The sequence below is a fragment of the Balaenoptera acutorostrata genome, chromosome 4 (genome assembly GCF_949987535.1).
Source record: "Balaenoptera acutorostrata chromosome 4, mBalAcu1.1, whole genome shotgun sequence".
Lineage (NCBI taxonomy): Eukaryota > Metazoa > Chordata > Mammalia > Artiodactyla > Balaenopteridae > Balaenoptera > Balaenoptera acutorostrata.
In genome coordinates, this window is record NC_080067.1 from 73473913 (window position 1) to 73500876 (window position 26964).

The following is a 26964-nucleotide window of genomic DNA, read 5'->3' on the forward strand; positions in this document are numbered from 1 at the left end:
AGTGACCAATAGGTAGTAGCTACATGTGTATGGGTCTGGAGCTTATTAAAAAAAAAATCAAAGCTGGAGACAGAGAATTGGATACATCTATGTGATAGTTGAAGCCCTTAAGAAGACAAAATAAAGTGAGAAGAGAAAAGGGCTAAGATAAAAATCTGGAGAGAATGTTTATGGAGTGAATGAAAGCCCAAAGCCTGGGAAGAAGACCGAGAAAAATAAGTCATGGTGGTAAAACCATCACCATGGCAGATACCCAACAATGTGCAGATGACTAAAGAAGATAACCAGTAACCAGCCATCCTTTCTATTCCCTGATTATGAAAAGGTTGCTATGGATGTGTGTTATACTGCTTTTTATTTCTTTACGTTTTGGTAATTGACACCTTTACTCCTAAGAGTGCTTCCGTGTTGGGAACAAAATCAGGGTTCTTGGTAGCTGCATTTTCCTATCACTGTGTAGCAATGCTGCTATTGTTTTTTGCTTTCCACCTTCTACAGTCGCTCCCTGCATCCACCAAGGTATTTGACCCTCCTACAGTAGTCCTCTTTCAGTTGTTATCAGCTGAATTCCCTACCTTGACATTGTAGAAATGGTCTCTTTTAGTAATACAAATAACTCTATGAGAGTTAAAAGACACATTAATCAGTTCCAGCAAATTTGCTTCCCTGTTAGCAGAAGGATGAAAACTGATGAATTGAAAGAAGGAAAAGGAAACTAACACTTCTTGCATTTTACTAGTGCAATACATTGTGCTACGTACTTTAAATGTTATCGTATGTAATACTCATCACAGTCCTTCAAGGTAGATATCATCCTTGTATAGATTAGGAAACAGATGTTTGGAGACATAAACAATAATAGTTAACATTTACTGAGCACAGTAATTCTTCTAAATGCTTTAATAATTTCACTCATTATCGATATCTCAACGTGAGGTGGACTCTCTTGTTTTCTCCATTATGTAGTCAAGGAAACTGAGCTGTAGAGTGGTTGAGTGATTTGTCCAAGATCACAGTGATTTGTCCAAGATTCAGCACTATGCAATCTGTATCAAGAGCCCAGACTTTTACATTATCTTATACAATTTGCTCAAAATAATCCAGCTGATAATAGGAGAATCTGGAATTTCAGGCCAGTTCTGTGTGGTTCCAAGACCTATGCTCTCCAGAAATGACACAGAGAGGGAGGTATAGTCTTTACTTCTGGGGGGTAGGCACTTTGAAGGGCAGAGTAATCTTTGAACACAGATTGGGTTGTAGGCTGGGCTGTGTAACATAAGGAAACCTGTGAAAAGAGAGCCCTGGAAAATCATAAGGCACTCAGAAAAGATGAGATTGGAGGGAACAGAAAATCTAAAGTTTGTATTTTAGAATCTTAGTTTAATGGGGGCAGGATTGAACTTTCTTCCTCTGCATGTCTTCTCTTCTCTCATCCTGTCTTCTGCACGGCATGGTTTTCTTCATTCAGGGCCCAGGGTTCACAGTTCTCTAGTTCAACAATCCTGTGAGTCAAATTGATGTTCAGTAAATGTTTGTTGAGTAAGCCAGGATTTGTAACCAGCCTGGAAAGCAAACCATGGTTTGTAAGTGATTTACTGAATTTCAAATAGCCAGCTTCTAAAAGAACTTCTGGGACACAACATGTATATAAATTGGAGGCTGCCTGTTTATTCACAGGGTCTTCCAAATATATAATAGTAATGACACAGGTAAGTGTGATCTTGTTGTTGTTTTTACTATTATTATGAAATGTATTCAAAGAACTGAGCTTTAAAATATGGCGAGCCATCTTAACATTCATATTACTGGATTATTTCTCTTTCTTATTGTTATAATTAGGTATTTGAATTATTTTTCCCAAAGATACTTATAAAAACAAAGTCAGTTTTCCCCTTCTTACTAAGGATCAGAGGGACCACTTTATTGGGTGCTTTGGATGTTACATTTATAGCAGCTGCTGAAATGCTCTCAGTTGCTATTTAGCAGAGTAGATATCATTCTGGATATCAATTTTCAAAAAGCGGGTTGTCCTTGTCCTCAGTGTGATCATTAAAATTGGTATTTTACATCCACCTTTAATTTTCAGTGTGAAATTAAGCAGAATTGGTCAGGTGTTGTTTATAAATCTCTCTCAGAAAATAGGAAAATCTTTGCTTTTTCTGACAAAGTGCCATCAGGAAAGCACATTTCTGAAACAGTGCCAGGCTTGGCCTTCTTGTTGGCATAGCACATATGGTTGGGAAGCTAGTCCAAGGTCTATCTAATAGACTTTATTTTTAAAGTGCTTGTTTCAATTTGATCTGACAGCTTAGTTTGGTTCTTTATCTCCTCCCTTTTCCTAAAGTCCCTATATAGTGATTTTTAACCTTTGGTATGAAGGAAGTGTGTATCATATTTTCTTTACAAACTATACATATTTAATTTAATATACATATTTAATTCCATATTTTCTTTCCAAACTATACATATTTAATTATGTATATATGCATATATACACATAGCATTCTACATATAATTTCAGGGCTTCTGAGGGCCTAAGATTCATCTTTTAAACTTAAACTAAGTTCAGATATCTGTGAAGCCTTGAGGTTCAGTTAGGCTGAGTGAATCACCCACTCTACATTTTGACAGCACTTAATTTATATCTCATCTTTGTTACTATAATGATTGCATAGCATCTTTGTTACTATAATGATTGCATTTCTTCTGTACTAAGTAGTGACTTCTCTCCTTTGCTTTCCCTTGACTATCAAATGCATATCACAAAACTGAGCCAATATACTTGGTATTTAGGAATTGATTAAATAATTGAATGAATTAGACTGGACTAGAAAATTCCATGGAAATAAGGGCCATTTCTGTTTTTACTGGCTACTTACTGTATGCCCAGCTTCTAACACAGTGCCTGACACATAGGGGAGATTTCATAAGTATCTATCACATAGACACAGTTCTGCTGTGTCTATGCATGGCATAGTTCTGCTCATTGAAAGTGACTGATGTATAAAACTCTTATGAGTCTTTGTGAACAATTGTGGTGTATTTTATAACAACTTAATCTTGGAAGCAAAAATGTCAATAGATATTTCTAACTGTTTTAACCTCATATCTCAGTTTAACTCTTTGTATCCTTACTTCCACTTTCCCCACCCATCCTACAACTCACCCATCCCATGTCTTATAAGTCTATATACTCACCTTCTTATTATCATTTGCATACCACGTGAGCTTGCAGCTCCATGTCTTATGTCTTTGCTTCTCTGGTTCAGTTCATATTTTTGATCATGTAACACCAACGTATTGAGCATTTACCATGTGTCCAGTATTGGGCAAGTAGCAGATCTGCTGGCTATGCAGATACAGTACTCATCCACCCGCCCGACCACTTTACCCCATAGAAGTAAATTTTCTGGAGAAAGAGATAAGTGAAAAGAGATCATTATGATAAAGTTAGTTAAGTACTAACATGGAGGGCAAAATGTTGTAAGAGTGAAGGGAAGTTGTTCACACTTTTTCCTGTCCCTGGAGCGTCCTTCTCTGTGTCTTGCCCTCCTCCCGAATAACTGTTAATAATCTACACATCCTTTAAGATCCAGTTCAGATCTTCTTTCTCCATGAAGAGTTTCTAAATGTTTTCTGTTTGGTCTTCTTCCTCCACTTCCCCACCCCAATATGCCTTTCACAGCATTTGTTGCAATCCTCCACTAGACTGCTTACTTACAGGTTAAGAACTGTGTCTTTTCCATCCTTGTGCCTTAACATAGTTCTTTAAAAGTTGTAGGTTTACTGAATGGACATATTTGTTCTTATTTAGTCATGTCATCCCCTCACCCACACCCCGTACCTCACCACATGATTTATTTCCTCTCAAGGATCTCAAAATCATTTCTTATGCTGTTCTTTACCTATATACTGCGGTAGGTTGCCATGGCTACCATTATGTGGTTGAAAAGTTGCTCTCCTATTTAACTTCTCTCTTTTAAATTCAGAATGAGGAACTGATGGCTCAACTAAATGAATGACTTGTCTTCTGGTCAGACAAGTGTTTGCTTCATAGTGGAATCCACTTACTGTTAACCCATTTCTTATATTTGGAAACATGTTTTTATTATTCTTTGGGTATTGAGATCTTTGTTCATATCTTTTTTTTTTTTTTCCTGGATTCCAAATAAATGATTTTGAAATCATCAAAAAGTTTGCAGGATTTATTTTCAGGATTAGTTTATTATGTTTAAAAATGCCCTTTGTGTCTTAGGCCCATGAAGGGCCTAGAGACGCAGCTGCTTATAAGAAGTAGAGAGAGCTCATCAGATATTACAGACTAAAGTTAATGGGTATTTATAGTTCAACAATGCCCTGAAGCTACCCTTACCACATACATAAACACTTAAAATGTAAAATATTTTCTTCATTTCCTTTTCTAACATGTCTAATAGCTTTTAATTTTTTTTCTTTTTCCTCTTTTTTTTTTCTTTTTTTTTTTTTTTAGTGAATTTAATTTTTCATGGTCCAATTTTTCTGAATAGTAGATTAGACCCCAAAGTTTTCCATTATTTTTTATGGGCTATTCCTCAATTTGAAATAATTTTCTAGGCAAATCAGCTCCAAGAAAAACCTGTCCTTGGCCTACATTTTTATCCTACCTTATGGAAAGAAGAGAAAATCCTAGAACACCTGACTTACAACACTGACACATAGGCCCAATGATAGTCTTAGGCACATCCAGCCCAAATTTCAAGTTCATCCTCAAGAGTCTGGAATAAGGTGAAGAGAAAGGGGGAGCTGGCAAGAGATCAACACACACCTGTTTTTTTTTTTTTTTTTTTTTTTAAAGGATTTTCTTATTTATTTATTTATTTATTTTTGGCTGTGTTGGGTCTTCGGTTCATGCGAGGGCTTTCTCCAGTTGCGGCAAGCGGGGGCCACTCTTCATCGCGGTGCGGGGACCGCCCTTCATCGCGGTGCGCGGGCCTTTCTCTATCGCGGCCCCTCCCGTCGCGGGGCACAGGCTCCAGACGCGCAGGCTCAGCAATTGTGGCTCACGGGCCCAGCTGCTCCGTGGCATGTGGGATCTTCCCAGACCAGGGCCCGAACCCGTGTCCCCTGCATTAGCAGGCAGATTCTCAACCACTGCGCCACCAGGGAAGCCCCACACACCTGTTTTATAACATTGTCCTTGCTATTTAGATGTGTCAGATTCCATTTTTCTGTTAATGATAAGTCCATGAGGGTGGATTCTTTGTTCTATTCAGTGCTGTACTCTCAGAACCTCAAAAAGTGCCTGGCATGTGGTTTATTGATTAATACTCAAGGGTGAATGAATGAATGAATGAATGAGAAGACTTTGAGTCAGAAGCATTTCTTTATATTTGTAGCACATACTATGACTCCTAAAACGATGTGTTTGAAATAGTTTTTACATAAATGATATTTGGTGAGTAAAAAAAAAAAGTTTTTTTTAACATTTTATTAAGAAGTACTGTTGACAAGTTTAGTATTAATAGCTAACTTCTCATACTGAAAAGTATGCTTTTCCAGTTTACCACTAATTGTAAGAATCAGCCTCATATAAGAGTCACATCACACTATTAACACTGGGGCTGGCCCCAGGTAGGTCAGGACCACAGTGTAGTGTGAGACAGTGTCAGGTGGGATTAAGAGCAAGGGCTACAAAACACGTAGATCTAGGTTTAAATTTCAGCTCTGACACTGCTTGGCTCTATGATAACGGCAATCGCTTAACCTTTATAGTCCTTTGTATTTTCATCTATAAAATGGGCATAAGAGCATTCTAAATTTGCTAAGTTTGGAATAAGAATTGGATGTGATAATGGAGTATACCTAAGCACAGGTCTCAGTATAATTTTTTCAGCCTCAAGTAATGGATGAAAATTGGTGTTCATTCTTGGTTAAGAAGCTAGTGAAAGACCTTTACTCAGTTGTGTAAAAAACTGAGTTTTAGCTCTGCACTGTGTTACCTAGAATATCTCTTTACCTATCTCATTTTTTTCCACCTGAAAACTAGGGCATATTTAGTCTGATCTGTCTACTTCACAAGGACTTGAGAACAGCTAAGCTAACACATGAAAGAGGCAAATAGCTTTGGACTGTTTAAATGAAAGGTGCCAGAAGAATCAAATAGAGTTCTATAGATAGTCTAAACTCAATTTAAACCAAATCTGACATAAATTTATTATAAGAGTACAGGGTTTTGTGGCCTTATACTTTGTGATAACCTTAGAGTATTAAAATATTGTGCTGATGTGACAATTTTCTAGAGGCAGTGCTTATCAAAACAGGATAAATTGTATTCAGAAAAATAACTGAGTATATGTCATTGTCCTCTTGATGATCATCCCCATGAATCAAAAGTTTAGTACTATTCCTAAAAGACGTTATTTCCTGTGACAAAGAATTATAAAATGTTCCACTTAATGTAACTGTCATATTTCAAAACACATGCTCCAGGAATTGAAGTAAGAAAACCTTGAGGATACAAGAATTAAAGTTAAATATGTGAACACGGGAAATTGAAAGTACAACCTGGTAATAGACTCCCAGAATATTAAAGATCAAGAGGACCCAATTCTTTTTGTCATAGATGAAGTATTGATTTTTAAAAGACAAACACAAGTTTTTCTAAAAGTAAATGTTCAATGCATATTTTTGTCAAATATGATGTATTGATTTTTTTCTTGAAAAGAAAAAAGTAAAATGATATAGCCAATTAGTGGGGCTGAGAGATCCAAAACAGGATTCTAGTTATGTTGAATGAGATATTTTAACCTCAAAATTTAAAAAAACAACAGAGTTATATGAAAATATGAGTTGGAGCACAAACTCTTAACTCTTGGTAAGACTCATAAAATTTATTTTTAAATTCTGGAGTCTGTACTATTCAGCTAAAAAAAATGGGATAAGTAGAAGAAAAACAAAGAAGTTTGGAAATAACTGATACGGTGATTCACAGAATGATCAAGAATGTCAAAACCAGACATCTAAAACAGTGCCTAGTTTGTCAGAGTGACTGTATTTCTGAATTAACATAATCAGTGAAAAAACATAGAAAAATGAAAAAAAATTATTCTTTAAGTAGTAGGGTATGCATTTACTTAAGTTGACTTAATCATTTTTTGAAACTTTAACCTTGCTTTACTATTAACTTGGAATTCCCAGAATTTGAATACTAGATCTTGAAACAGGAAGCTTGTGCTTTTGAATTCATATTTCAGTTAAGAATGTTAATTTTCCTCTTGCAGAAATGATAATAAAAATTACTGCATTCATTCTTTGCAGAAACATCATCAAATACATGACCAAAATAGTTTTGTAAAAAGTATAGCCAGCATAGATATTTCTACGTTCTGTGCAAAGTTAGATGTGTATGCATATATTTGTTTGTATACTTTCTATGCATGTATCTAAATAGTAAACATCTTTTCCTTTAATTCTTCTTAGGGCTGTTATAAAGTACACAACTTTAATAATGTAATACCCGAAGGCATGAACTTGAGTTTTATCATAGCCATGGTTTCAAATAATGGAGATTACACATGTGTTGTTACATATCCAGAAAATGGACGTACCTTCCATCTCACCAGGACTCAGACTGTAAAGGTGGTAGGTAAGCATGATTTGTATTAAGTGCGCACAACAAAATGCAGTAATTTTGTTTAGGCTCTTAAGAGTTTATTACGAACAAGTGTGTAAATTCTGAAAGAAAAGAGGGTTATCTTTTATCTTCACTGCACTATTCCCAAGGCCTCAGCAATTCCACATAGATAGTAGGCATTTAACAGCTATTGTTCTACTGAATGAATATGTGGATGAATGAAGTAAAGGCAGCTTGGAGAGTGAAAAGAGTGCCGGACATATCTGTGTTCAAATTATACCATTGCCATTTATTAGCACTATGACTTGTCTGTACTCTAGGACTACAACAACCTAACATTTAGTATAGTTCAGAATATTAGAAATAATATACATATTATGCTAATGCAGTTCCAAGCAAGCAGTAGAAACTCAATGAATATTAGTTAATACTGTTGTCAAAAAAAAGTATTTTACTTGAGTTAAGTAAAATATGTCTTTCATGTACTGGAACTTCTGTAGCAATTGCTGAAGCTATTTACTGGTCGTGCTCAACCATTGCTTTCTTTGGGGGTGAGAAACTAGAGAAGTGGAAAGGACAGTGTCTAGGCAGAGTCAACAGACTCCCATCAGACCTAGAAATCAAGAGAACCAGTGTCAGGATAGGTGCCATTTAGAGGAGAGCCCTAAATACTACTGCACCCACTGTATTGAAAATGACAGGGCTTCCCTGGTGGCGCAGTGGTTGAGAGCCTGCCTGCCGATGCAGGGTACGTGGGTTTGAGCCCTGGTCCGGGCAGATCCCACATGCCGCGGAGCAGCTGGGCCCCTGCACCACAGCTGCTGAGCCTGCACTCTGGAGCCCGCGAGCCACAACTACTGAGCCTGCGAGCCACAACTACTGAGCCCGCGTGCCTAGAGCCTGTGCTCTGCAACAAGAAAAGCCACCGCAGTGAGAAGCCCGCGCACCACAACGAAAAGTAGCCCCCGCTTGCTGCAACTAGAGAAAGCCCGCGAGCAGCAATGAAGACCCCCACCCCCCAGTGCAGCCAAAAGTAAATAAATAAAAATAAATAAATTTATAAAAAAGAAAAAAAAATGACAGCATATCAGAGTAAGGCTTTTTTCATACCCCATCTTTTAATAGATGGAAACATTGAGTCCCAACAACAGAAACTAACCTGCTTAGAGAAGCTCCCTGAGTTAGTGGAAGAAGTGATTCTAAATCCCAGGCTTCTCACTCTTTGTTTAGGGCTTTTTCTACTAGTCTGACACCAAGTTCAGCACAATTTTTTTAAAGGGCTTTAACATAGTGCAAATAAAATTCACATCAAACAATTTTGTAATCACTTCTCTTTCTCTGCTTACCTTTGGAATAATGAGGAATTGGGGATGGATTCAGAAGAAAAATCAGACTAAATTTAGAACCTAACGTGAATGGACATTGAAAGTCACATGAATAATCTAACCATATATTCATCTTGGTAATTGTTTCCAATGTATATATACGTCATTGTATTCATTTTTGGAGAGTTGGGAACAGACACGCATGGTCACTTTGACTTATAGAAATAGAAGTTGACAGACACATATGTGAGGGGTGTGTGTTTCTTATCCAACTCCCAAGTTTGTTTTTTAAAACTGAAGCATTGAGTACTTATTATATACCAGTAGGATGCTTTAATATGCATTACTTAATTTAATCCACATAATGAACCTGTGAGGTAAGTTTAATTACTCTCATCTTAGAGTTGACTAAATTAGATTTTCAGAGATTAAGTAAAAAAAAAAAATTTTGTATGGTGTGTATATGGTCAAGTCAAGGTTAGAACCCTGGTCATTAAACCTTTGAAACTTCTACTCTTAAATACTACACTATTAAACCCTTTCAGGGCATCTTTGTTTCAGTTTAGGAATATATAATGTTATAAAAAGCAGCAATCCTATGAATGAACAGTCAACTGATAACTAGATAACAGGTAGACTTACATACTGACCTCACAATTGTGATTTTGAATTTTCCATTTGCTTGCTCATTAATTAATACTTACTTATTTAACCATTTCCCAGACTAGACACTCTAGGCATGTTGAAGAGAAATATGTAGAAAAGAAACAATTGAGAAAGACTTGAAATCAATTAATTATTAAGTAGTATGAGAAAGAAGTTTGTCTCAATTAGGCTTTGGGAAGCAAAAACACTGGAAAAACATTCTATCCAAAACATGAAGGATCCTCAGTATATTTTTTTTCCCTTTGTTTGCTTCTTTTAAATGAAAGAAGTGTTGTAATTGACTATCCATTGAACTGTGGGCCCCCTCAAGAATTGACAAACTATGCCAGGAAGTTGGGCAATGCTTTACTGAAGAGCAGAATTTTGAAATGGGTTATGTGGAATTAAGGCTACATGATTTGACATTATATCCCTTTGTCCCTTCCTCTCTATCACAGGCTCTCCAAACGATGCATTGCCTCCCCATTTCTATTCACCCACTGATCTTGTGGTCTACGAGAAAGAACCGGGTAATTATAGCTGTGCCTCGGAATATCAGTGAGATTCTCTTAATTACAAGGAATAAAATGTCACTTAAGTTAACGCAAGAGAATAGAGGGCTATTGTAAAGAAACACATGAATTGAAACTGAAATGCTATCAGAAACCTAGTCAGCTTTGGGTATTAGCTGCTTCATTGATCTTGTGGGCAGCTCAGGGATTCTCTGCTTCTCTCACAGCAGATGCTCCCTTCTCCCTCTGTGAGCAGTTTTCTTCTGATTAGCGATTTCTGTTTGATGCAAACTTTAGCCTGTGCAGGGCTCTGGTTTACCGAGACTTCAACATGAGCACCAGATGTCCTTTAAACTTCTACCCCACTACAAAGGAGCAGGGGTAGACCTGGAGTCAGAATTGTGAATTCAACAGGTAACAACTAATAGGACGAGTACACCTTGATTCAGAACACCATTGAATGAGTATGCTGGCTACCTGGGTTTCCTTTTAGTTTTCATAATTTTTCATTCTAGACAAAAATCATTTGGAACTGACCAAATAAGGCATAATCTGTTATTCTTCTGACTCAAAGCCTCTCACAGTTAACTTGAAAAACCATAGAAAATTTTAACATTATCTTATTGCATCCTTACCAATAAATTCACTTCAAACCCAATGAAAAGTATAAAAGAAAATTTGTTTAAAATGTACTAAAGATAATAGAAGCAGTGTTCAACATAGGTGGAGAACAACAATACCCCCCCCAAATTAAGAAAAGGTTTCAAATAGTGATCTGCCTTGTGAAAAAATAATACCAAGGGGAGTCTGCCAACCCCAAATGGACCAGATTTCCTAGAATCAGTAGTGGTTTTATGTATTAATATGAACATTCTTCCTGCTATTGGGGTAAACCCTTATCTTCTAAATATCTTTCCTCTATCTGTCATAGTATGGTTATAAAAACATGCCTGAATCCATGTTCACTTTATAACTGGAGAGGAAGGCATAAAAACCATGCATTGGAGAAGAGGATAGCGTATGACCACTCGGTGAGACAAACCTGAGTTCAAATTGGGATGACAATATATTTATCATCTCAACCTGGACAACTTTTGACAGTGAAAGCAGTCGATATTAATAAATAACTAGGAAAGCAAGCATAAAACAGAACTGTTCTGGGCAAACTGAAACGGAGAGTCAGTCTAGGTCAAATCCTGATCTGCCACTTATTAACAATTTGACCTTGGAATGACAGGTAACATCTTTAAGCTTTAGTTTTTGCATCTGTAAAACATGAATTTAAAAAATATTTCATAATATTTCGTTAAAATTAAATAAGCTTATTAATAAGTAGCCAAATATAATAAATATTTAGCACAGTGAATTATTCAAAGTTCTCAGTGAGTGTGCTGCTGTTGTTGTTATGATTATTATTACCAGTTTTGCCTAGAGATCCCCCTATCCTCATGTTCCGTCTCAGAAGGATAGCATAGCATTTCTATTTATAAGTTGTCTTTAAACTCATTGACTGCATCCTGATAGCTTGAGCATTTCCAGATGCAGCCTGCCTGGCCCGTCCTCTCAATGATGGCGTTGCCCCATCTTTTCTGGGCCAAGGTCCAAAGATCTGGAGAACCTTACCTCAATCACCCATTGTTTGAGAGGGAAATAACAAAGGAGAAGAGTAGTCCATGGAGGTTTAGGGCTAAAAAAAGGAATGTTGTCAGAGCCTTTTTGAATAAATACTGTCATTTTAGAACATATATAGTTTGTATTAAAAGATGGGCAGTGTAATAGTTTTATATAAAGCTGCTGTCCTTTTCTTGGTTTGTTTCTTATGCAGTGAAGGAAAAAGGTTACCTTATGGTAGCCCACTTGAAAATTAGTCAGAAGTAGGGTTGAAGGCACACATAAGTTTTATGGCTTCTGATTAATCACAGAATAGAACCAATATAACCATGTGAAGGTTACAAACTGATGAGTTAACTTGTTTTTTTAGGAGAGGAGCTACTCATCCCCTGTAAAGTCTTTTTTACTTTCCTGAAGGACTCTCGCAATGAGGTTTGGTGGACCATTGATGGAAAAAAGCCAGAGGACACCAATATTGACGTAGCTGTTAATGAAAGGTATCATTGACACAGGCAAGGGGGTGACTAACCCTTGTCCCTCAACCTAATGCCTTCCAGTGTATGCTGATCAATGAAAATTAAAGTTCTACTTTTTGCCTATCATTAACAAAAATCAGCAAGATTTTCAAGTCTTTAGTGGCTACACCCCAAAGCAAGATTATTGGACTTGCAATCCAAGCCCCAGATGCCACCTGATGATTACATCTTTATGATACTCACTTGAAGGTAGATGGAATGCATATCCTATATGAATGAAAAGGCCAGGATATAAGGTTGTGGATAGATGAAAGTCTGCCCGTGTGGCCCTATTCTCTTTCTCAAGTCTGGAGTCTGGGCCTATGTTTTTGTGCCTCAGATAATTGTGTTAGTTTCTTGTCTTATAGTCAGCATATATTTCCTATCTTCCTCCTCTTTCTTAATTTTCATAGCATACAAGTCACATTTTTAATATTGACTAAATACATTAATGTTCTTTAAATTTTATTTTTTAAGTGGATGGGGTGGTAATATAGCTCATTCTTAAAGTAACAAGCTGGGTCATTTTATTCATAAATAAACATGACTTTTTTTGAAGTGGCTTGAGTTGGCAAGGAGAACTGCAACAATTAATAAAAATGAGCAGCTGACTAATTACATGACAAAGTAGTTCTGAAAACTTACGCCTTATCTATCACCTGTGTGTGGATATATCTTGGGCTACTTGAACTTCTAGAATTTAAAAGATATTTATTCCCTACTAGTAAACTTAGACTTTATGCAGAAATTATGAAATGTCATCAGGTACTATGCAAGTTACTTAGTCCCTAACTGAGTAGATTTTATAGGAGTAACAATGATAGAACAGAAATGCCAGTATAATGTGATAAATGCAGTGAATGGGAAGTATGGAATGTTAAAGAAAGATTTAGTTGGGGATTCCAGTCAGCTTTAGGGGATTCGGTAATGCTTCTCAGATGATACAGAGACTAAATAAAGATTTGAAAGATGAGTAGAAATAAACTAGATAAAGAAATAAAAAGTATGTTCCTGGTAAAAAGAACATCATGTGTGAAGGTGTGGAGGTTTCGAGAAGCAGAACGTATTTAAAGATACAGAAGGAGTTTCCTGAAATTGGAGCAGTTTTTGCTGAAGGAATTGATGAAAGATGTGGCTGGAGGCACAGAAGGAGAGTTATTATTTCAGGAATTCTGATTATTGTGCTTCCAATCCTCATAATAATAATGAATGAATAGTAATGAAAGTCATGTTGTTCTTCCTTGCTGCTATTGAAACACAAGTCCCTGTTCATTGTTCAGCAGTGCAGTTAAGCTTAGGTTAAATCCATCACAGTCCTTAACCAAATTCTCATGACCTACAGTAAACTGCATCAGAAGAACCTGGATGTCAGTCAACTGTAGGAGAGAGATTTTTTTTTTTTTCTCCTTTTGAGCAAAGTAGTTCAAAGGGATCGTAAATCTTGATCTTAGACCCAAAGCACTTGATCTCTAACTTGCTGAGAATTGGATATATTTATTTTCACAAAGTTTACTTGCTCTGAGAAGTTTCTTCTTTTTAGGATATAACCATGAGGTTTGACCAAAATGTTCTATCTGTGTTCAAAATCCAAGTTTTGGGAATCCCTGAAATGCATCAACTATCACTGTGGGATGATAATAATAATAGCCTATATGAATATTTATTAAACATTGTTCTAATACTTATGCATTAACATACTCAATCCTCAGAATTCTTGAGTAAGTTAATACATGCAGTGCAATATGTAGACATTGCCACTTTCCTCCTTTTCAAAGGAGGAACTAAGATGTGGAAAGATTAGTTACCATACCCAAAGTATATAAACAATAAGCGGCAAAGCCTGGATAAAACTCCAAAGGGGTCGGGCCTCAGAAGCTTCTCTCTAAAATGATGCTGCATCCTACCTCAGATGTTTGAGGATAGGAGACGTTTCCCTTTGAAGACAGATCTGTAGTATGATGCTAACTCTGGGAGTTGATCTATATATTGGGATTGTGTGTAGTATAGATGGTAAAGAATGGTACTGGAATCTACAAGCTAGTCTCCTTTTGTAACTCCTTTTGGATCACAGGCAACTCAGCTAATTGACATCCTCACCTAGGAGCTCTGGCCCCTGAGTCTCGCTAATGGTTTGATTTTCTTTCCTCTACTTCTAGTGTAACTCTGAGTATGACAGAAGACGAGACAAGAACTCAGCTTCTGAGCGTCAAGAAAGTTACTGCTGAGGATCTCAAGCGCAACTATGTCTGTCATGCCAGAAATGCCAAAGGGGAGGTTGACAAACCAGCCAAGGTGAAACAGAAAGGTAATGGATGCACTCAGCAGATGAATCTGTGAACTCCAAATGCAACACTGAGGTGAATAAGAAAAAAGGAGAAATTGAGAACGAGAGAGCTCCAGCACTTAGCATATCTGACACATAGTAATGAATTAAAGTTGAATGAAAAAATCTTGAGAGAAAGTTTCCATTTATATAAAGATACTCAAAATATTATAATATTTCTTATAGTTTTAGTATCTTAATGCCCAAATGTGACTCAAAAATTCCATATGATTATGATAATGAGGCATAGTTTTATATCTCTATACAGTAATGAAAAATGAAAAATAAAGAAAATATTTAAAGCTACCAAAGATTTAATAAAACTGGTAGAGTCACTTATTGTTGGTGAATTGTAAAGACCCTTTTAGAAATCATTGACGGCAGAGTTTAGGCGTTACAAAAAATGGTCGTACCATATGACTTAATACTTTTGGAATTTTTCCTGAACAACTAACTTAACAGAAAGAGAATTACGTCCCCGTCGATATTCTTAGAAACATTATCTATAATAATGAAACATTATAAATAGCAACCATCTAATTGTATGCAAGTAGTTAAGATATAAAATATTCTCAAAAAATATAATTTTAAAAACTATGTGCCAATATTCAAGCAGGTTTATAATATACCACTAGCCACAATTGCTAAAATGAAAATTAATTAAACTATGACTTAAACTGCTGTAAAATGATTTCTGTGTTGATATTACTATGTTTTCCTACAATAAATTAAAATTTTAAAGCTTTCTTGTGTGAGCTGTTGCTCCTGAAACATAAATATGTGTCTAAGATCCTCTATGGGTCTCTCACCTAACAAAGAACCCCAGACAATTAATTCTTTCATGAATGTTTTTCAGTGATCTGGATAATAATGATGATGATTCATCATCACACATGAAGTTAAGCCATTCAGGATTATTCTGGATCCCAGTGTCAGAGCCTATAATGTTTATATAAAAAGTAAAAAATGTTAATTTATAACTGCTGCATTTTTCAATGGGAGTTAACCCTTTTTTAAAACTGATGAGAAAACAGACTTCACTTTAACATTTTATTACAATTTAGAAAGTAAAGAGCAAAGGACTGAAGTGTATATGCCTCTTAAGAAGACTTAGTGGATTTGTTCTGAAAAGTTAATTGCTTCTGCTCCTCAGAAGCTAGTGTAAAGAGAAAAGACTGAACCCCTTGACGTAAGGCAGTGTTTCCCAAAGTTAGTTCCTAAGAACACTACTAAGACTCTTTATAGTACTGCAATTCATTATTTTTACTCCAGACACAGATAGCCTATGTTGGAATATTGGTTTCTATGTAATCTAGTTCTGTGACCTTGGAAAAGCCACTTAACCTCTCTGAGCTTCAATTTCTTTCTATTTAAAGTAGGCAAAATAATACCACTCCCTCATAAGGTTGTTTTAAAGTACTCAGCACAGTTACTGGCATATATATGTATGTACATATTAAATGCTCAATGAATGTTAGCTCATTATTATTACTTCTACAAGATTTTCACAGGTATTATTTGACAAAGTCTTTTATACTCAAGTATCATTAAAGTCTGGGGTAAGCAAAATCGATCAAGTTAGTTTAGTTCAGGGCCCCTTAGGTTCTTTAATATGTTAATATTTGATGTGAATATCTGCAAGGGGTTGGAATATAGTAGGCAGGATTTTTTCAAATATATTTGATTCCAGATCCTTTAAGTATGGAGCATTTTGTGGGATTCATCTTCTGAGGCATGTGTTTTGGGAAACATTATGGAGGAAAACATAAATTAATAACATTGTCAGATGGACAGAATCAAAACAATCAATTAAAATAATGTTTAATCTAGGAGTGATGTGGAAGTCTGTCCACCAGAGCTGCTTGAGTAACTCTCCTTTCACAGAAGGCTGTGTTCTCAGTGGTTTAATATGAATGGCATCAGGAGTATGGAGTGACAAATGCAGCTACTGGACCAGATGATCTGTGCTGAAATTGCATTAATATTACATATAACCCAGTTGGATCTGTGTACATCCAGTGGTACCAGAGGTGTTGTTTACTTGGATTCTATTCTGGGCCAGCTAATGCTGAAATTCATAGGTGATATCTATGTTCACATTCATACACTATATGTAGGGGTCTTTCTCTGAATGCTGAATTCATTGACAAAACATTCTATGTACGTCGCCAAGATGATAGGAAGAGGCTAGAGCCTAGAATGAGAAGAGTTAACTGGGATAGGTCTTTTGACAGCTGCACAATTTCATCTAGTCAGTTAAAGCAAAGTATTAAAGGAAAGGCAGCTAATGTCAAAATGATAAACATAAGTTTTATAATAGCAGAGTTGTAGGGACTCAGGCACGGTGTAGGCTGAACTTTATGAGAACCTGCCAAACCTGTTGCCAAAGAGGTTGTACCATTTTACATTTCCATTAGCAGTGTATATACATTCCAGGTGCTCTACTTCCTCACCTACTTTTGGAGTTGTCAAACTTCTAAATTTTGGCCATACTAGTAGATAGGTACAGGTATCACATTGTTTTTAATTTGTATTTCTCAGATACTAATGATATATGTATTACATTACCATGAGCACTTTTTCATGGACTTATTTACCATTATATAATAGTTCTTCTTTTTGTGAAGTGTCCATTTGTTATTGGGTTGTTAGTGATTATATCTATATATCTTTTCTCAGATATATGACTTGTAAATAATTTTATGCAGCTTGTGAATTTTTTCTTTTGATGAGCAGAATTTTTTAAAATTTCATGAAGTCCATTTAATAAATTTCTTCTATTATAGTTAGTACTTTCTAAATCCCATAGTAACAATGTTTGATTTATAAAGACTTTTCTTCTATACTTAGGCTTATGATCAATTTCTTTTTTTTTTTTTTTTCCCCATACAGAAACCAGTTGTTCTAGCCTCATATTGAAAGATCCCTCCTTTTTGTATTGAATTGTTTTGACAACTTGGCCAAAAATAAATAAATAAATAAATGGCTCTATGAGTGTGGGTCTATTCCTGCATTCCCTATTGTGTTCTATTAATCTGTTTATGTATCTTTAGTCCAATACTACTTTGTCTTGATTAACAGCTTTAAAGTAAGTCATGAAATCATATACTTTATGTCCTTCCCTCCATTTTTTTCTTTTCCAAGATTGATTTGACTATTTTAGGGACCAAATATTTTTTCATATGGATTTTAATATCAGCTTGTCAATATCTACATAAAGCCTCCTGCAATTTGATTGGGATTGCATTAACTTATAAATTGATTCGGGGAGAACTGAAATTTTAGCTATACTGAGTTTTTTAATCCATTAACATGATATAGCTCTCAATTTATTTAGGACTAATTGAATATTCTCAGCAATGCTTTTTTTTTTTTTTTAGTTTCGAGTGTACAGGTCTTGTACACATATAGTTAAATTTATCACTATTTCGTTGTTGATGCTATTATAATGATATTTAAAATTTTTCATTTTCAAATTGCTCATTGATAAAAAATAACCATGAAATTAAATTTTTTTATGGTCCTTTGACTTTTCTAAATTCACCAATAAATAGGGTTTCTGTTTGTTTTGTTTTTTCGGCGTCTTAGCGTTTTCTACACACTTGATCAAGTCACCCACAAATAAACAGACTTTTACTCCTTCTTTTCCAAACTTCATACTTTTGATTTCTTTTTCCTGACTATTTCACTCTTTCGGACCTCCAGTAGCATAATCAGCAGAAACTGAGAACAGCCATCTTTGCATTGTTCCCTATCTTATATGGCAAATATTCAGTTTTCATAAGTATGATGTCATTTGTAGGTTTTTGTAGATAACCTTTATGTACATGAGGGATTAATCTTCTGTTTTTGGTTTGCTGAGAGTTTTGTTTCATTTTGTATTGTTTTTATAATGAGTGTCTATTGAAATTTGTCAAATTCTTTTCTTATCCATTGAGAAGGTCATATGATTTTTCTCTTTAATTCCGTTAATGTTATACTTTACATTGATTGATTTCAAAATGTTGATCCAACCTTTCATTTCTGAGATAAACCCGAACATCATCATGATTTATTATCCTTTTTTATATATACCTGTATTTATTTGCTAAGATTTTTAGAAGATTTTTGTTTATGTTAGGGATTTTGCTCATATATTTGTTCATGAGGGATATTGGTCTGTGATTTTCTTTTAATGTAATGCCATTGACTAGTAAAAATGTCATGTTGGCCTCATGATATGAGTCGGTTGATGACCCCTCCTTTGCTATTATCTGAAAACTTACGTGTAAAATTGATATTACTTCTTACTCGAATATTTGAAGGAAATACCCATGAAACTATCTGGGCCTGGTGTTTTCTTTATGGGAAAGCTTTTAATTATGAATTCAGTTTCTTTAGTAATTATCTGGATATTGTTTCTTCATGTGACAATTTGGGGAATTTGTCTTTCAGAGAAATTTTTCTGTTTCATCTAAGTTGTCACATTTTTGGCATAATTTTTTTGTGTTATTTTTTATCTTTTTAATGCCTGCAGGATTTGTAGTGATTCTCCCTCTGTCATTCCTGATATTAGCAATTTATGTTTTCGCTCAATTTGCTCATGACTCAAGAAAGAGGTTTTCCAATTTTACTGATTTTTTTCAATGAACAAAGGTGTTTTCATTTATTTTTCTCTATTTTGTATTTTATTCATTTTACTCTGATTTTTCTTTTTGCTTACTTTGCATTTAATATGACCTTCTTTTCTCTCAACTGAAGATGAAAACACATCATTGATTTTAAATAATCCTTTTTTCCAATATAAACATTCAGAGCTATAAATTTCCCTCATAAGACCACTTCAGCTGAAACAAATGATGAAATCTTGAAGTTTCCTTATCATTCAGTTCAAAATATTTTAATTATCCTTTTAATTATTTTTGACCCATGGTTTATTTAGAAATGTGTTACTTAATTTACACTTTTGGGAATTTTGCAGATAACATTTTTTATTACATTATGTATTAAAACATATTTGAATTTTAGAACTGACTTTATTTTCTCTCGATCTTGATAATTGTTGATATTTCATATTGTCATTTAAGTCTAGGTAATTTTAAAAAAATCAGCAATGGATATTAAAAGGCAGGGAAAGGGTGCCTCTGACTTAGAACTACCTGGGAAGACTGTATAGTGAAATGGAAGGAACATGGGATTTGGTGCTAGACAGACCTCAGTTCAACTTCTGGCTCTGGTGCAGACTGTCTGTGAGACTGGAGGGAGCAAGTAACAAGTACTTAGCACAGTGTGGCACATTTGATTCTAATTTCTAATTTAATTCCTTCATGGCCAAAAAAATATAGTCTGCATCATTTCATTTCTTTTAAGTTTATAGGTGCTTCTTTTATTTTTTTTAATTCCCAGCAGATTGTCTATTTTGGTGAATGTTTCACATGAACTTAAAAAGGATGTATATTCTGCAGCTTTGGTGTTCTATAAATGTCAACTAAGTCAATTGGTGTCAGTGATGTTCAAGTCTTCTATATGTTTATTGATTTTTTAAAATCTGCTAATTCATCTTTTGAGAGAAAGCGGTGTTGAAATTTTTACATAGAATTATGTTTTTCTCTAATTCTCTGTTCAGTTCTGCCATTTGCTTCACATTATTTTGGAATTGTGTTTTTAGATACATACACATTCAGGATTGTTATGTCTTTTTGATGAATTGACTCTTTTAAATTATGACATGTCTTTTTTGGTTAATATTCTGTGTCTGAGATTAATTTAGCCACTCCAGATTTCTTATAGTTAGTATTTGTATTGTATATCTTTTTTCATTCTTTTGTTTTATCTATCAATGTCTTCATATTTAATGTACATTTCTTATAGACAGCATATTATTGGATTTTGATTTTAATACTATATGATAATTTCTGCCTTTTAATTTATATGTTTAATCCATTTATCTTTAATGTAATTATTAGTATTATTGGCTTCAAGTCTACCATCTTACTATTTGTTGTCTACCATTTGCATCTAGTTTGCTTTTTTCTCCTTCCCTGCCTTCTTGTGGATTAATTGATAATTTCTTAGTATTCTATTTTATCACCTCTTTTGGCCTACTGGCTTTACCTCCATGTTTTGTTTTTTCTTTTCTATAGTGTTTACAATATTTATCTTGAACTTATCACAATCTGCCTTGAATTAATCACTTTACATATTTTATAAGAACCTTAAAGTGGTATACTTCCATTACTTCTCTCCTGTCTTTTGTTTTATTGTTATAATACATTTCAGTTCTGCATTTATTATAAGTGCCACAATACATTGCTATTATTTTTTGCTTTAAATAAGTATCCTTTAAATACATTAAGAACGGAGAATAAAGATTCTTATATTTATTTACATATTTTCCATTTCTGGCACTATTCATTCTTGGTAACATTTTAGTCTGAAAAACTGTTCAGTATTTCTGGTGGTGCACATCTGCTGGTGACAAATTCTCTCAGCTTTGTTTTAATCTGAAAGTATCTTATTTCATCTTAATTTTTATATTTCAACACTTTATTAAGAAAGTTTTCAAATACATGGAAGATTTGAAAGAATTATACAATGAACGATCATATATCCTACCTAGATTCTATCATTTTGCTGTCTTTGCTTTATCACATATCTATCCATCTATCCATTCCTGTATGCATACATTAATACATCTTATTTTTGATGCCTTTAAAGTAGTTACAGACATGAGTAAAGGTTATCACCTAAACCTTTAAGCACCTTATATTATCCAAATTTTAATATTTATTTACAGTTCTCTTGATTTTTTTTTTTTGAGGTAAAATTTGTATAGAGTGACAAATTGCAAAACACAAGTGTATAATTTGACAATTTTTAAGAAATGCGTATGTATGTATGTGTGTAACCTAAAATCAAGGTATAGAATGTTATCACCATAGATAATAACCTTTCATTCCTTCTCCTTATCAGTCAATCCCTGCTACTCCTACCTCCCCCGCCACTGGCAAGGCAATGTTCTGATTTTCCTTATCAGAATAGATTATTTTTCCTCTTCTAGAACTTAGTATACCTCGACCTATACAGAATGCACTCTGGTATAAAGCTTCTTTCATTCAGGAAATATTCTTAATATTCATGCCATTGTATCAGTCATTAGCTCCTTCTGTTTGCCAAGGAGTGTTTTTTTAATAGAATATATCACAGCTTATTTATTCATTCCCTGGGTGGAGGACATTTGGGTTGTTCACAGTTTTGAATAGAGCTTCTGTTAATATTCTTATCCAAGTCTCTTTATGGATTTTATTTTTACTTCTCTGATCTGAATATCTACTGTGGAATTACTGGCTTAGTTTTATCAGAAACTGTCAGACCTTTCTTCCCAAGTGGTAGTATCATTCTGCACTCTCACCGACAGTGTATTCACATCTTTGCCTTTTGGTGTTGTTAATCTTAGTTTTAGCCATTTTGGTGAGTTCATGGTAGTAGCTCACTGTAGTTTTTATTTTTCATGTCACTGATGACTAAGATGCTGAGTACATTTTCATGTGCTTATTAGTCATTGGTATCTTCTTTTCTGATATGACTATTCAAATATTTTGTTCATTTTATAAGTGAGTTGTTTGTGTTTTCATTATTGAATCTTAGCAGTTCTTTTTTCTATCCTGGATACCAGTTCTTTGTCAGATAGATGCTTTGCAAATACCTTCTCCCAGTCTGTGTCTTGCCAATTCCTTTCTTCAGTGGTATATTTTAGTGAACAAAGGTTATTACTCTTGATGTGGTGTAATTTACTAATGTTTTCTTTAATGGTATTGTGTTCTGTGTTCTAAGAAATACCCCCAAGTCATCAAGCTTCATCTTTTTTTTTGGGGGGGGGGTCTATGATCCATCTCCAATTATTATTATTTTTAATGTATTTTGTGAGGTAGGAATTGAAGTTTAATCTTGTGTTATATGGATATCCAGTTCCAGCACAACTTGTTGGAAAGATTTTTATTTCCTCATTATGTTGCTCTGGTGTCTTTCACTGCATATGTAACTTTAGGTTGGAAATGTTCTTTTTCTTTTTATTCTTTCAGCCCTTTGAAGGTGCAATTCCATTGTCTTATGGCTAATATTATTTCTAATATGAATCAGTCAGAGTTTTCTTGTCATTATTTTTTAATCATTTTTTCCCTTTATGTATGCCCCCTCTCTTTTTCTTTGGCAGATTTTAAGACTTTCTCTTCTTCATTGATTTTCAAAAATTACATCATGATACACTTTGCTGTAGTTTTATTTGTATATATCTTCTTTAAGGTTCTTTATACTTCTTAGTTCTGTGAGTATATTTTTTATTTAATTTGAAAAAAACAACCATTATTTCTTCAAGTATGTTTTGTTCATTCTTTCATTTATTCATCCTTTCCTTTTCTTCTAGTACTTCAGTTATATTTAGGATAGACCCCTCAGCATTGTCCCACATGTCACTGAGGTTCTCGTTATTATTTTTTCATCCTTTTTTTCACTCTGTGTTTCACTTAGGATAGTTTCTGCTATTTCTTTCTTGATATCTAATCTGCAGTGTTTTTAATTTCAGGATTTTCTTTTTCAGTTTTTGAATTTATATTTCTCCATCAAAATGTCTGTACTGATATTTCCTATTTGCTCTTATAATGTTAATGGTCTTTTTTTTTAATTCAACAGATATATTTATAATACTCATTTTTAAAGTATTTATCTCCTAATTCCACATGAAAGCTATTTTTATTGGCTATCTTTCTTCTGATTATGGGTCTTTTTTTTTTTGGCTTTTTTTCTGTCTGTTTTTTTTTTGTTGTTTTTTTTTTTTAATCCTATACTAGACATTATAGATTGACTGTCTGAATTTTATAAATGCCTGTTAATTTTTGTTCTAGCAGGTAATTAATTTACTTGCATAACATCTTGCTTATTTGAAGCATCTTGCTTATCTTTCTAGAGTAGGTCCAAACTAGGCTTCTCTCTAAGGCTAGATTGGACCTATTTCTAAGGCATATACTATCTGGGGTCTCTAGTTAATACTTGGGGAGCTAAATAAAGTTTCTTCAGTCTGAGTGGTCTTAACTCAAATGTCTCTCAGCCCTGTATGTGCTCCTAAGTTGTTCAGTTCCCAACTCTTTAGCAGTCATTTCTTCCTTGGTGGTTTTTCTTTCACTGGTAGCTCTTCCTTGCCTGACCTTGAGAAGTGTCACCCTTTGTATTTTTCCAAAGACTTATGGATTTCTAGAGCTCTTTGTCTACATACTTTTCTTCTCTCCAGTACCCAGGTCTACAAATGCAGTAGTCATGAACTCTACTTTCGGTTTCCTCGCTCAGTGTAAATACTGTGTGTCTGTGTCACAGTCCCCAAAGTGCCATTAGGCAAAAAGCCAGGGAGATCATGAGCTTACCTTTTTGTATCCTATCTCTCACAGATCACACTCCTGCACAACCAGTTGTCCAAACTTGAAAAGTTGTTATTTTAGATATTATAGAGAGAATGCTACCCCAATCGCTTCTCTAAGATCAGAAGCTGAAGTCCAAAATGCACAAATTTTAACACACTATGATAGCCAAACAAATCAGGTGGTTAGCTGGAAATCTGGGCTCTGGAGCCTGCCATTACTATAGAATTGCAAAAGTGATGGAGGGAATTCTGATTCAGAGAGTAACAGCAGAGCAAATCGCTAAATTTTACTCCCTCCTGACTGAGATTATCAGTGAGATCAAAGATAGAAGCAGTTTAGGAGTCCAATTTGTTCAAATTACATCACCCTTTTGATTGGAAACCCTTTGGTATGGGATTGCTCAGAGGATCAATGTGGGGCAGACAGAAAATGTGGGCTAAGGGTCATCCTTTCCCTACAAGCCGGCAAAGCTGTATATGAAAGCTTTTTAGAGCACTTCCCGAATGTGATTCAAACCATTTAGAAATTCAGCCTTGTGAATTATTTATCTTAAGAGTTCAATTAGTTAAATAACACTAGGAACTTCTTGATATCATCAAGATGGTCCAACAAAATACAATCTGTAAATATGACACATATCATTGTATGACACAAAATTAAAAAGCTCTACTAGAAATAAAATAGGCAGTAGTAAAATGAATGTGGCAGAGGGAAAGCCATGAGTATAATTTATCTCTTGATCACTAAGCAAGGTAACTATTGATATTTTTAAAAAATCCATTTCAGGTTAGTGCATCCACTGACGTCTTTTATTTTTCCTTATTGTGAAATGTCCACCCAGAGGGAGCCAAAATAACTGAGCAAATAATGAAGGTGACAGTGGGAATTAACCCAGTATGTTGTTAACATGTACTCAGAAATACCAAGGACACAGCAATTTTCATGCCAGCTACTCAGATTGATCTTAGTAAATTCTCATCAACTGCACTGACACAGCTTCTGGCATTTTATCATGAGAGTTTTCTTATTTTAAAGCACCGTTGTTCATGGGATGAGTACAAGAGTACCTAATAATTCTGCACTGCTGAGTCCCAGGCTGTATCTGCATCAGGATTAATACCCTGAATTTAGGATAATGAACTCGAAACTTAATGATTATTCCCTTTAATAAGAGAACTTCAGATGCCTCTCCAGGCTGCTCAACATTTTCCCCTTAGAATAGCTACCTGTTTTAAAAGGGATTTTTCCACTAGTATATGATCAATAATTGAACTTCATTGTAGTGTTGTGCAAAGATCTCTGAACTTCGGAGTCAGGAAGGCTTGATAACAATCCCAGCTTTGAAGAAAATTTTTCTATGCCTAGTCCTGGCAAACACTTAACACCTATGATGTTTAGGTGCTCAAAGAGGCCTTTTCTCACCACCATACCTGATATACCTCTCCTGCCCCAACCCCTCCCCTAGGTCACTCCATCACATTATCCTGGTTTATTTCCTTTATAACACTGATCACTGTCTAAAAGTAACTGTCTTATTTATTTATTTCCTCCTTTACTTCCCTGCATTAGACTATTAGCCCCAAGAGGGCAGAGACCCTTCCTGTCTTATCTACCATTATAACTTCGACAGCTTCTAGCAAATAGTAGATATCAGTAAGTAATTGTCAAATCAACTAATACATAATTTAAGCCATTTCTGCTTCAGATCCAGTAAATATTTTGTTCCATCTCAAACTCTTAAGTTTCATTATCACAAGCTAATAAAACAGCCAAATGAAGTTACTAATACTAGTATAGTACTAGATTTATTTTAAGTATCCCACAAGTGTGTAGTGTTATATACAGAAATGCTTATTCAGATCCTAGAAATTCTCGGGATAAGATGGATGAAGAAGACATAGTCTCTACCTAGAAGACCATAAATGTATAGTTTAATGGGGAGTGAGAAAGGGTGGAGCAGCAGGCTTGTAGAATGTGTATCCTAGTAATGTAGACCTGATAGATACTTTCAGGGCCAAGCATACTCAGCATTTGGTGGATACCCTCATTTTCTGCTCAATGATAATAAGATTTTTTTTGAGGCCTATTGCCAAATATAAAGAAAAAGGAATTAAATTTCTTCCATATGGCACTGGACAAGAGGAGGAAATTAAGACTGATATAAACACATTAAAATGTTTTCTCAATTCAACTGCTCCAGCAATTAAAATTCTACCAATATCATAGGCTGGTCCAGGTAAGAGATGCACAAACAGAGGATGGAGTTACTTTTCAAAAATATTTTTGAGGAGATTCAGACGTCAGTTTGTGAGTTTAATTGGATGACCTTTTAAATTCTCAATGATAAGATTCTGTTTTAATTTGTATATCATCAAATTCTATTCAAATCATCTAATAGTTGAAAAACACCTTCTATGCCAGTTTCTGGAAACAAAAAGATAAATATGCCACAGTCTAGTATTAAAACATAGTGCTTAACCTCTACCATGTTATCTTGTTCACACATGTTAAGTCAGGTTCATGGCTCAGCTGCTTGGTGTAAACAGCTATTTACAGGATGATGGGTCACCGCAATCACCACGTACAAATCAGTTTGTTTCTTTGTTGTTCATTCCAATGCTAGCTCCAAGGTACACAGTGGAACTGGCATGTGGTTTTGGAGCCACAGTCCTACTGGTGGTGATTCTCATTGTTGTTTACCATGTTTACTGGCTAGAGATGGTCCTATTTTACCGGGCTCATTTTGGAACGGATGAAACCATTTTAGGTGAGTAATGAAAGTTTGTTGTAAATCTCCCTACTGTCATCTTTAGAAAACATGTTGGCTTGATAAAGCCTAGATTAATTGGAAGATGTAATTAGACTACCTTTTGTTTCAGCCCTTGCTATTGAAAATCTTCCTAATGAATATTATTCTGCTTTCTTGGGTCAATATGTGATTTAGTTCAGATCAGCACTATTCGAATAGAAATACAATGCAAGCCACATATGAAATTTAATATTTTTCTAGTGGTCACATAAGGAAAAGTAAA

The 26964-nt window shown here is 34.8% G+C and overlaps 1 protein-coding gene across 3 annotated transcripts in view; it reads left to right on the forward strand.

Annotated features, from left to right (window-relative positions):
* IL1RAP (interleukin 1 receptor accessory protein) overlaps positions 1-26964 on the forward strand; it is a 123768-nt gene that overhangs the window by 84569 nt on the left and 12235 nt on the right. For 2 of the 3 annotated variants that reach the window (XM_007195207.2, XM_007195208.2), the window contains exons 5-9: positions 7459-7624; positions 10041-10112; positions 12076-12202; positions 14377-14525; positions 26556-26699. In XM_007195207.2, the coding sequence (XP_007195269.1) occupies positions 7459-7624; positions 10041-10112; positions 12076-12202; positions 14377-14525; positions 26556-26699 (658 nt within the window). Of the gene's footprint in view, positions 1-7458; positions 7625-10040; positions 10113-12075; positions 12203-14376; positions 14526-17435; positions 17516-26555; positions 26700-26964 lie in introns of those variants that run through there. The other variant, XM_007195209.2, reaches the window with a different exon arrangement.